The sequence below is a fragment of the Schistocerca nitens genome, chromosome 8, assembly GCF_023898315.1.
Source record: "Schistocerca nitens isolate TAMUIC-IGC-003100 chromosome 8, iqSchNite1.1, whole genome shotgun sequence".
Taxonomy (NCBI): domain Eukaryota; kingdom Metazoa; phylum Arthropoda; class Insecta; order Orthoptera; family Acrididae; genus Schistocerca; species Schistocerca nitens.
The window spans coordinates 51,724,817-51,737,906 of NC_064621.1; the positions used below are offsets into that span (position 1 = coordinate 51,724,817).

At 40.3% G+C, this 13,090-nt stretch overlaps 1 protein-coding gene across 1 annotated transcript in view; it reads right to left on the minus strand.

Annotated features, from left to right (window-relative positions):
- LOC126198764 (AP-3 complex subunit beta-2) overlaps positions 1-13,090 on the minus strand; it is a 264,029-nt gene that overhangs the window by 51,274 nt on the left and 199,665 nt on the right. Inside the window, exon 17 of the mRNA XM_049935322.1 lies at positions 3,895-4,138. Coding sequence (XP_049791279.1) covers positions 3,895-4,138 — 244 coding nt within the window. The remainder of the gene's footprint in view (positions 1-3,894; positions 4,139-13,090) is intronic.

A 13,090-nucleotide genomic window follows, 5' to 3' on the forward strand; every position in this document is an offset into this window, starting at 1 on the left:
GCTGGCTTAAAGTGCGACAAGGAAAAGTGCATCTTATTCTATGAAAAACTTGAATATTAGGATGTGCTATAAACGCATAGGGTATGCATCCTACTTATTCACATTTGTCTGCGATTAAAGATCTGCCCTCACCCTGCAACATCAAGGGGCTACGGGCCGTTATGTACAAGCTCACATATTATGCAAAGTTGATTGCATACACTGCGCAAATTGCTGCTCAGGACAAAAAAGGATGCATTGTCAAGTTGTTATTGTTAGATTAATTATGATCCAGCTGAGCCTATTGTGTTAGTTGTAGATGCATCATCTTACAGGATTGGATCTGTGCTCTACCATAGAATTGGTTCATCGGATATACCTATTTGTTTTGACTCAAAAACTCTCAAAAAAGCAAAGTTCAATTATAGTAAGCTTGAAAAAGATGCACTTGCCATTGTATATAGTGTTACCATGTTCCAGCAATACTTGTACTGTTGGACTTTCTATGTGATTACATATCAACAGTCTTTAATTGCTTTGTTCAGTACTACCAAGGCTGTCTCATCACAGACAGCTCAAAATTTGCAACACGGGGCTCTCCTATTGTTTAATTATCAACACAAGTTGTTGTACAGGCCCATTGTACAACATACTAATACTGAATTTTTGTATCAGTTACAAGTCAGGACCAACAAAGCTTTTGATTTGTTTGAGGAATTATGTTATTAAATTGATACTCAAAATTTTGAAATTCTTCAAAATTTTCCTCTTGATTTTAATCGTTTGCTGGAGCAACTACTTCTGACCCAGCTCTGCAGGTAGTTTAACAATTTGTATGCCGCGTTAATTTGACAGAATTCCTCACTGGGTGGCATATCGCTACTTTTTGCATTGTCATACATTATGTGTGCGGTCAAATGTTCTGTTGCTGCATACAGAAAATTCTGATGCATATGTTGTTTGTCCTCATTCCCTTTGGCAGTAAGTTTTGTCTTTGTTGCAGCAAGTTCACTGGGATGTTGTTCGCACAAGGCAAATTGTCCAACATCAGTGTCCTTGGCAGGGCCAATTGACACCATCCAGAGTCAGCCAATGGAGATTGATGTCATGCTAGTGCTGTCATCATTGCTGATGCTGTTGATGGTCCTGCAGTCTGAGCTGAAGTCCGTGGAATCACTGCCCTAGGCAGACATCACGTCACCCCTGGAGTTCTGCTTGCAGTCAAAGCTACATCATCTGTATAACCAGATGTGGGCATGCTCCCTGTGGTCAGTTTTTTGATTGGTGTTTACAGTTACTCTAATGGGGATACTGGAGTGTGGACAGGGAGCTGCCATTGGCCATTGTTGCACTCCCTGTCATCTCATCTACGTTCCGTCGTCTCGTCTATGTTCACATTCACGCCACTCCCACCCCTCCCTTGCCATCATCATGTGACATAGCACTACACAATGATAGTGTGGAGATTTGGGGAAGGCAGGGTGTTGTCCAAAGTAGGAGGTCTCATGTCAAAGTTGGTACCTTATGACGGAACCACAAATAAAGGCAGTCACTGCCTGATGCAGCAACAAATGAAAGATGTTGGGGTAGACACTTCCCCAAGAGCTTCCCTACACCGCCACTGCTGGAAGAGTACTTAACGTCAAAGTGCAGTGCCCCTCAGCCCAGTCTGCAGATAGAGTCGTCTATCTCAGATCCGGGAGCGTGAATTGTATTCAGTCCCAAAACTGTTCATCAAGGTTAACAGTCATATGTACATTGAGAGAATAGATTATTATTATGAATTGTATCAAGTGACAGAACTCAGCAATAGTAAAAAAAATCCTGTAGACATGGATTGTTTCAAAGTTAATATTTCAGACAGTTCAAACTACAATAAATGGATCTAATATTTTGTGTATATTGTATCCACTCTGCCTCCTCCGGAGACAAACCTTGGCTTGCTAGAAATTACTTAGTGCCAAAGTGAATGTCTCAAGTGCATTTTTTGTCCAACATGACAGTGAGTATGGTCCTATTATTGTCCTTAATGAACTCTTCATGACTCTGATATCCCTTCTTAAAGAGGTTAATTTTATGTTTTGAGCCTCCTTTATCATTCCTTTGACATACATTCTCTTAGTTCTCTTCAGGATTGTTTGTGTAGTTCTCCACACTTCTTCAAACTCTGCTTGGCCTTGAACAAAATCTGTGCCTTGCAGACAGCTCCCCTTCGCTTATCTTCTCTTCTCTTGGCTAATGCCTTAATGCATTTGTCCCCAAAACAAAATCATCTTGCCCCTGATCTGCTTCTTGGTAACTGCCTTTGCCACCTCATTTACAACATCCTTGATTTCATTCCACACTTTGCTACACTCCTTGTTTCCTCATCAACGTTTGCATTCAGGCCCCCCTCCCCCTCCTTGTCATGTGACACAGCACTACACAACATTTTCACAACATTAGAGAAGAAAGAATGTGTGTCAAGTTTATTATCTGTCATTTTAAGGATGTATGCATAAAAATATCTTTCACCTGTATAAATACAAGTTGGCTTGTCCAGTGTCTTATGCATCAGCCACTTTTGTAGAGGACAGTACAATACAATCATCTGATGCAAAACTACTATACATACAAAGCCATGAATTTTATGGACTTTTTTAGGTTTTTAGTTTTAGGGTGCAAAACATCTAAGGTCATAAGCACCCAGAATTTTATGGGAAAACTACAGCCACCTCTAATAGGTACAATAAGGGTACAGAAATCTAAATAGAAAACTTCTCAGAAAGTAGTCTCTTGTTAACCTTGAACATGTCACACTGTTGATGTGCCACCCCTTCTAAGGCACACACTTGCACAAAAGTTCAATGAATAAAAATGTGCTTCCCTTTGACCCATCCTCCCAAAACAACTTTTTATCGACTATGTGAGAATTTCATTAGTCCAATGTAAAATCTTAGGAGTAAATATACCAGTACCCTTTTCACTGTCAGTATGCCACCAATACCTCAACACTAGCATTATGAGGGGACTTCAAGAAGTAAGGTCCACACCTTGTCCCATGCTAGGACCACTGAACAATAAGAGTGGCATATTATCAGAAGAGAGCTTCCTGCAGACACAGTTCTGCTGTGGTATGGTTAACAGGTACAGCACAGTGTGCAAGTGAGATTGGATGGCAACTAGAAACATAATCAAAGGTTGAAGTGAGCAGGGCAGTGCTATTCTAGTGAGAACAACGTCTAAACTGCGCACAGATTCACCATGAAATTCTGGCAGTACATGGAGCTGTCATGAAATGGTGTCAGCAACTTGACCATGGCCACAAGGACGTGTGTGATGGTGATCAGGAAGGGAGTCCCATTGACATTGACAACAGATGGCAATATCCATGCAAATGAAAAAAAAAAAAATGATTTGCAGAAATCACAAATTTCCCATAAGCACCATGAGTTTCTTTGGTTCAGAGCTCTAAAATAGACATTACATGCACACCAGTTTATTTTGTACATTAACTTATCGCCGGCTACACAACCACTAACAACAGGGCAATACTATTTCCCTTCAGTAAGGAAATATACTGCATAACAGGATTTTCTTAATAATTTTGGATAATGAAGTGTTTTGTATGGGCCCAAAAAACTGATGGAATAAACAGAAGTAAAGGAAAATAAGCAGTATTGTAAAAAGGTAGGAATGAAAGATTTTCACTATATTTTAACTATTTTTCTCAGCAATAAAATATCAAGAGTATTAAAAATGTAGGCGACAGTTCTATGTTGGCTAAATTAAGTAGACACACATATAAAAACAATAAAACAATGTCATCCAAGCAGTTTTAAGATGAGGTCTCTCCTGTTGCTATCAGAGATTCTGTTGACTACTCAGAACATTTTTTCATTCTGCAAACTGATCAGGAGTGATGATGTAGCTCACCATGCTCAACAATGAACAGTTGTTCTGGCATGCTGACAGCTCGAATGAGCTCTCCAACAGGGGGCCTCAGCTGTACCCGACATGTTCTTCCATTCAGGACCAAACCAAATGACAGAGGCTGCGTTGAATCAGCAAAGTCAACTCCCAGAATACTTGTTGCCATACCTCCAGGTTGGAGAGGTGGTACTGGTGCAAATGGATGAATAGATGCACCAGATGGTAACTGTGTTGCATCTACCTGTATCTGTAAGGGTCACCAAAGAATCTATAAAACCATTACATAATGAAACAAAAATATGCAAAGAATACAGGTAATCACTCACTGTATAGCTGAAGCCATGAATGGTCAACAGGAACATAAAAAAGGACTGAAAATTTAGCTGACCTTTTTGAAATGTGCTGCTTTTAAGGACACTGTACAAAAGTTTAGCTATGTTTTCGATTTTGGTTATGTTGCTGAGAACAATGAAAAATCCAGGACAGAACAACAAAAATATGAGACGGATTGATTGCTATTGACCACATAGAGCAGGCACAATAACAAAAGACTGCTAGATATTATTAGCATCGGACTAAGTCCTTCACCACATGTAGATTAAATGACACATACATACATCTAAACTTGTAAACTCACACACAGATAAAGCCATTGTCACCTCTGGGCACTAAAGGCCCATCTGTGACTTCACTTGAGGTGAGCAGTGATATTTGCTTGAGTGGGGTACAGAAAAGGCTTAGAGCAGGGACGGATAGCAATGTTGGGGTGGAGGAAAACATGTTAGTGCTGCCTATGGGAGTTTTCAGGGAGTTCAGGAGGAAAAGATAGTGGGCTGCTAAGAGCAGCATCTTGATGCCGTGGTGAGGGGTGCAGAGGAGGGGGGGGGGGGGGCTATAGAGAACAGGAAAGGTCTGTGCAGGTCCACTGAAGTGATAAAAGGCATTTGCAGGACTGAAACGGTAGCAGGGAAAGGGATAGGCAGGTGGAGGATAGGGACTAGTGAAGTGTGAGGTTTTTACTCTATATAAAAACTTCACACAGCTATTTATGAAAACAAAGCACAATGGACAGTTAAACAATGACACTGTGTGTGAAGCTAAAAGGCTAATGCTGTAGCTTTGTGATGTATAGCACTGCCACAAAATTAAATGTTTACCACATATGGCACTTAATGAATCTACATCCAAATATTTTCAAATCATTCAGTGTCATGAATCCACGTTTGACCACTTTGTGAGCACAACCAGACATACACAAAGACCATATCCCGATCCATCCAATAGTAAATTGTACTGACAGTGTGACATATAACCTAGGTGAAAAGCTAAACACATTATTGAACAAAATATACACATAGAACAGAAAATACACTACAAAAAACTCATGAACACTAGCCCATACAATAAGCATACTGTTGTGGCACACAACACAAACACTAGTTTTTCCGTCTGTTAACTGGCAGGCTACAACATGCGATGGCACAGTGTATAATAATATGAAACATGCCCAGAGGTGATACAAAGTCAATAACATAACAGCATACAAATCTTGATGGCTGCGTGATAAGTAAAGGTTGACAGCAGAGTTTAGACTGAAACCAGGAGACTCACATTGGTGTAGATACAAACACGTGTAGAATTCAGTGCATTGCATGTCCAGTTGTTGATAACATTCTCTGAGATCGTGTTTACTGAATCACTGATGGAAAATCCAAAAGATATCAATACATCCAGGCCAAAAAGATTGTAAGTATCAGCACTATTTACGACCAAGAAATTTATGTCCCTGGTTACATTTTTGTAAATGGCTTTTGTGGTAAACTGCCCTTTCAACAGAATGTGTTGCTTGTTATAATTTGCCAAACATCAAATTGTTGGAGTGAGTATGGGTGCCCTCCATTATAAATATGTTTGAAAATTGAAGAGACTGGCAGTGGCACCCATACCGAGTTGAAAGCAAAATGAGTAGTTTATAGGAAGAATCTTCCCAAGTGGATGGTGCAAAACATATAACATCAAAGTCCATTTGATCTCATAATCATGAGACAGCAATGGCTGCCAGGTAAACAGATGTGAAGTGACCCTGTCTTTTAAATTTAATGCAACCCGCCCAGTGGTATGGAAAGTTGTTCCTAGCATGCTTCTGAAAACACCCTAGGTAAGGCTGTTGTAACCTGGGACGGCATGAGTCCACTGTTTCCAAGCGAGTGATGCACACACAGTTTGACGCCACCAATGACTAATGAATCCTCCATGTGTCTGAGTTTACCGTTCACCGTGGCAATGTCCTCCCAGGAATCTAAGTGGCTCATGTGGCTCCCACCATTTGCACGACTTCGTAGGACAGTGCTCAGTGTGAAACCTCATCTACTGAACAGACATCAAACTGTAAAGTTTTTAACTGAAACTCTTTATCAAGTGCTGCACAGATGATAGCATCTCTGGTAATGACTTCTGCGTAAGATTCTTTGGAGGCAGGCATTTGGAACTTGCACAAATCACTTAGCCCATGGAGGTCAGCCGCCCAAGCTTGATAAGACTGACTCGGTTGCTTGCGACATTGGTAAAATTCAAGGTGAGCTGCAATTACAATACAATGTGGGGGAGGGCGGGGCAGCTTGCACAACAACTGATAAGTTTATGGTGGAACCCACAATAAGAGAAGGGATTTCGCAGTATCATCATCATTTACCTTAAAAGCCTTAAAATGCTGTCGCAGCGTTTGTTCGTACAAGCTTCAGTCTTTTGATTTTTCCTCATACAGTAGGAATGACAAAAGACTGACCATCAACTACTGCAGTACTCTGCCCAGGAGGTCCTCCACATAGTTTTGATTTTCTACTTGATGAACCATCAGCTGTTATGTAAAGAGTAGCAAGAGGGGGGGGGAAATTGATTTGGGGGAAGATACCAAACAGTGAGGTCAATGGTCTCATCAGATTATGGAAAGATGGGGAAGTCGGCCATGCCCTGTCAAAGGAACCATCCAGGCATTTGCCTGAAGCGATTTAGGGAAATCATGGAAAACCTAAATCAGGATGGCTGGACGCGGGACTGAACCGTCGTCCTCCCAAATGCGACGAGTCCAGTGTGCTAACCACTGCACCACGTCGCTTGATCATCAGCAGGAGTTGATTTGGCCATAGTGACTGGAAAGAAGGAGACACCTGTGGTCATTCAGTAGACAAGGTGCATAGCTCACAGATAAGGTCACTGTCCTGAAGTATCAGTCACGCGCCAAAATTGGCATATAAGTTTTCACAGTTCAAGTGATGGAGAACACACACAAGCTCAATCCGCAGTCACTAGTTGTGTTCTGGCACATAACACAAACAAACATTGGTTTTTGGATCTATGTATTGGTAGGCTACAACACGCAATGACACAATGTACAATAATGTGAAACATGCCCGGAGGTGAGACAAGAGCAGTAGCACGACATTGGCCAAATCGTGAGGGGTGCACGATAAGTAACAGTTGACAGCATGGCAAAGACTGGAATGATCTCATTAGCCTAGATATAGACAACTGTAGACATCACTGATGTCGGTGGCACTGCTTTTGAGGCAGTGTGCACAGCCAGTGTAGCAGCCTCACACTGGAGGCCAATGGTGGAACCTCTAGTGTCGATCCCCACGTCCACAGCTAGCAAGCCTTAGTTTAGTGTATCGAGTAACATCTGTGGTGTGCCGGTGCAGCCAGTTGCATGTGCAGCTGGCACAGCATATGGGTCTGGAGTGAAGTGGACGGCAAAAGGTAATGGTGAGTGGGGGTTCACCATACATACAAATCCCCCAAGCAGGTAAGTTGACATTTTCATATTACAAATTTATATACAAACATACTAGTAGTTGAGACAATTAAAATTATAAAAGACAACCGCCTTAGATATAGAAACATAACCCCTGTTGAAACTTATGAAATAAATAAAACTTCTGACTATAGTTCATTCTATCACAAAATTAATTTTGAATTTGGTAAGAAAATATATAACAGAAAAATGAGGTAACAAAAGGAACTGCATAGCGAGTACCATTGCAGACATATTTCTCAAAGTATAGAAGAAAAATTTTTCAACTCCAGTTCTCCATCCTTCAACAAAATTATCTACTACTGTCAGTATTTAAACACTACATTACTGCTAATAAATGAACAAGGATATACAAACAATTCACCAGGAATTAAACATCTACACCTGAAAAGAAAATTTACAACATAAACAGAAAACAACAAATCCATCAATTTTCTAGACCTAAAAATAAGCAATGATAATAACTAACCAAATGTCAAATTTACGGAAAACCTACAACTACAGACATCGTCATCAAAAATTCACGCCCAGGTCACATAAATTTGTGTAACTTAAACTGATGATCAATAGAATCACAAATTTATTGTGTGATACCATGACCCTTTGGGACCCTATATCCTTTTACCAGTCTCATCACCACTCTCCCAAAGAGGGCATATGTGTAATATCAGTATGCTGCTTTGATTTTGTCTTTTCTGGTTATCTGGATTCAAATACACTGAAGATCTTCTTTTGCAGAAAATTAATAATCTGCATTAATTAAAGCTATTGTTTTGACATTGTTTACATTGGGTCTCACCAATATGCAGAATGGAGGAAACATATTGGGTTAAAAGCTGATGTACCATCACAATTTGTACATTATACAAACTTCAGGCACATGGTAGGAGTAAAATTTCTATTGTAATTACGGAGTAACGATTGTTGTTATGGTCTTCAGTCCTGAGACTGGTTTGATGCAGCTCTCCATGCTACTCTATCCTGTGCAAGCTTCTTCATCTCCCAGTACCTACTGCAACCTACATCCTTCTGAATCTGCTTAGTGTATTCATCTCTTGGTCTCCCTCTACGATTTTTACCCTCCACGCTGCCCTCCAATGCTAAATTTGTGATGCCTTGATGCCTCAAAACATGTCCTACCAACCGATCCCTTCTTCTAGTCAAGTTGTGCCACAAACTTCTCTTCTCCCCAATCCTATTCAATACCTCCTCATTAGTTACGTGATCTACCCACCTTATCTTCAGCATTCTTCTGTAGCACCACATTTCGAAAGCTTCTATTCTCTTCTTGTCCAAACTGGTTATCGTCCATGTCTCACTTCCATACATGGCTACACTCCATACAAATACTTTCAGAAACGACTTCCTGACACCTAAATCTATACTCGATGTTAACAAATTTCTCTTCTTGAGAAACGCTTTCCTTGCCATTGCCAGTCTACATTTTATATCCTCTCTACTTCGACCATCATCGGTTATTTTACTCCCTAAATAGCAAAACTCCTTTACTACTTTAAGTGTCTCATTTCCTAATCTAATTCCCTCAGCATCACCCGACTTAATTCGACCACATTCCATTATCCTTGTTTTGCTTTTGTTGATGTTCATCTTATATCCTCCTTTCAAGACACTGTCTATTCCGTTCAACTGCTCTTCCAAGTCCCTTGCTGTCTCTGACAGAATTACAATGTCATCGGCGAATTGCTAGTCATCGAAAGACAGCTGTTTTTTATGTTTTGAAACTAAAAACCAAATTGTATCCATAATAGAAATATAACATGAAAATTTGGCAGTCAGAATTAAGCATAATAATGTTTTAATTGGTGTTAGTTAATGGAATTGTCCTCCCCCCCCCCTCCCCCCATGAACCATGGACCTTGCCGTTGGTGGGGAGGCTTGCGTGCTCAGCGATACAGATAGCCGTACCGTAGGTGCAACCACAACGGAGGGGTATCTGTTGAGAGGCCAGACAAACGTGTGGTTCCTGAAGAGGGGCAGCAGCCTTTTCAGTAGTTGCAAGGGCAACAGTCTGGATGATTGATTGATGTGGCCTTGTAACAATAACCAAAACGGCCTTGCTGTGATGGTACTGCGAACGGCTGAAAGCAAGGGGAAACTACAGACGTAATTTTTCCTGAGGACATGCAGCTTTACTGTATGATTAAATGATGATGGCGTCCTCTTGGGTAAAATATTCCGGAGGTAAAATAGTCCCCCATTCGGATCTCCGGGTGGGGACTACTCAAGAAGATGTCGTTATCAGGAGAAAGAAAACTGGCGTTCTACGGATCGGAGCGTGGAATGTCAGATCCCTTAATCGGGCAGGTAGGTTAGAAAATTTAAAAAGGGAAATGGATAGGTTGAAGTTAGATATAGTGGGAATTAGTGAAGTTCAGTGGCAGGAGGAACAAGACTTCTGGTCAGGTGACTACAGGGTTATAAACACAAAATCAAATAGGGGTAATGCAGAAGTAGGTTTAATAATGAATAGGAAAATAGGAATGCGGGTAAGCTACTACAAACAGCATAGTGAACGCATTATTGTGGCCAAGATAGATACGAAGCCCACACCTACTACAGTATTACAAATTTATATGCCAACTAGCTCTGCAGATGACGAAGAAATTGAAGAAATGTATGATGAAATAAAAGAAAATATTCAGATTGTGAAGGGAGACGAAAATTTAATAGTCATGGGTGACTGGAATTCGAGTGTAGGAAAAGGGAGAGAAGGAAACATAGTAGGTGAATATGGATTGGGGCTAAGAAATGAAAGAGGAAGCCGCCTGGTAGAATTTTGCACAGAGCACAACATAATCATAGCTAACACTTGGTTTAAGAATCATGAAAGAAGGTTGTATACATGGAAGAACCCTGGAGATACTAAAAGGTATCAGATAGATTATATAATGGTAAGACAGAGATTTAGGAACCAGGTTTTAAATTGTAAGACATTTCCAGGGGCAGATGTGGACTCTGACCACAATCTATTGGTTATGACCTGTAGATTAAAACTGAAGAAACTGCAAAAAGGTGGGAATTGAAGGAGATGGGACCTGGATAAACTGAAAGAACCAGAGGTTGTAGAGAGTTTCAGGGAGAGCATAAGGGAACAATTGACAGGAATGGGGGAAAGAACTACAGTAGAAGAAGAATGGGTAGCTTTGAGGGATGAAGTAGCGAAGGCAGCAGAGGATCAAGTAGGTAAAAAGACGAGGGCTAATAGAAATCCTTGGGTAACAGAAGAAATATTGAATTTAATGATGAAAGGAGAAAATATAAAAATGCAGTAAATGAAGCAGGCAAAAGGGAATACAAACGTCTCAAAAATGAGATCGACAGGAAGTGCAAAATGGCTAAGCAGGGATGGCTAGAGAACAAATGTAAGGATGTAGAGACCTATCTCACTAGGGGTAAGAGAGATACTGCCTACAGGAAAATTAAAGAGACCTTTGGAGATAAGAGAATCACTTGTACGAATATCAAGAGCTCAGATGGAAACCCAGTTCTAAGCAAAGAAGGGAAAGCAGAAAGGTGGAAGGAGTATATAAAGGGTCTATACAAGGGCGATGTACTTGAGGACAATTTTATGGAAATGGAAGAGGATGATGAAGATGAAATGGGAGATATGATACTGCGTGAAGAGTTTGACAGAGCACTGAAAGACCCCCGGAGTAGACAACATTCCATTGGAACTACTGACGGCCTTGGGAGAGCCAGTCCTGACAAAACTCTACCATCTGGTGAGCAAGATGTATGAAACAGGCGAAATACCCTCAGACTTCAAGAAGAATATAATAATTCCAATCCCAAAGAAAGCAGGTGTTGACAGATGTGAAAATTACCGAACTATCAGTTTAATAAGTCACAGGTGCAAAATACTAACACGAATTCTTTACAGACGAATGGAAAAACTAGTAGAAGCCAACCTCGGGGAAGATCAGTTTGGATTCTGTAGAAACACTGGAACACGTGAGGCAATACTGACCTTACGACTTATCTTAGAAGAAAGATTAAGGAAAGGCAAACCTACGTTTCTAGCATTTATAGACTTAGAGAAAGCTTTTGACAATGTTGACTGGAATACTCTCTTTCAAATTCCAACGGTGGCAGGGGTAAAATACAGGGAGCGAAAGGCTATTTACAATTTGTACAGAAACCAGATGGCAGTTATAAGAGTCGAGGGACATGAAAGGGAAGCAGTGGTTGGGAAGGGAGTAAGACAGGGTTTAGCCTCTCCCCAATGTTGTTCAATCTGTATATTGAGCAAGCAGTAAAGGAAACAAAAGAAAAATTCGGAGTAGGTATTAAAATTCATGGAGAAGAAATAAAAACTTTGAGGTTCGCCGATGACATTGTAATTCTATCAGAGACAGCAAAGGACTTGGAAGAGCAGTTGAATGGAATGGATAGTGTCTTGAAAGGAGTATATAAGATGAACATCAACAAAAGCAAAATAAGGATAATGGAATGTAGTCTAATGAAGTCGGGTGATGCTGAGGGAATTAGATTAGGAAATGAGACACTTAAAGTAGTAAAGGAGTTTTGCTATTTAGGGAGTAAAATAACTGATGATGGTCGAAGTAGAGAGGATATAAAATGTAGACTGGCAATGGCAAGGAAATCGTTTCTGAAGAAGAGAAATTTGTTAACATCGAGTATAGATTTAAGTGTCAGGAAGTCATTTCTGAAAGTATTTGTATGGAGTGTAGCCATGTATGGAAGTGAAACATGGACAATAAATAGTTTGGACAAGAAGAGGATAGAAGCTTTCGAAATGTGGTGCTACAGAAGAATGCTGAAGATTAGATGGGTAGATCACATAACTAATGAGGAAGTATTGAATAGGATTGGGGAGAAGAGAAGTTTGTGGCACAACTTGACCAGAAGAAGGGATCGGTTGGTAGGACATGTTCTGAGGCATCAAGGGATCACCAATTTAGTATTGGAGGGCAGTGTGGAGGGTAAAAATCGTAGAGGGAGACCAAGAGATGAATATACTAAGCAGATTCAGAAGGATGTAGGTTGCAGTAGGTACTGGGAGATGAAAAAGCTTGCACAGGATAGAGTAGCATGGAGAGCTGCATCAAACCAGTTTCAGGACTGAAGACCACAACAACAACAACAACAACAACAATGGAATTGTAATTACAACTATATAGAATGTAAAGTTTTACTTGAACATAAGTTAATTAATTGAATCTCGGCCTTTCATCAAATAAAACTAATCCCTCTGTTCACCTGAAAATGATAGGATGATTACTGGTGTATGCAAATTAATGAAATATATTGATGTAATGATAAAACATGTAATTTATAGTCTCAATAGAAACAGATTCTTTCCTGTCATTGTACGAATTTATTCACTTTTATTTCATATAAATTTCT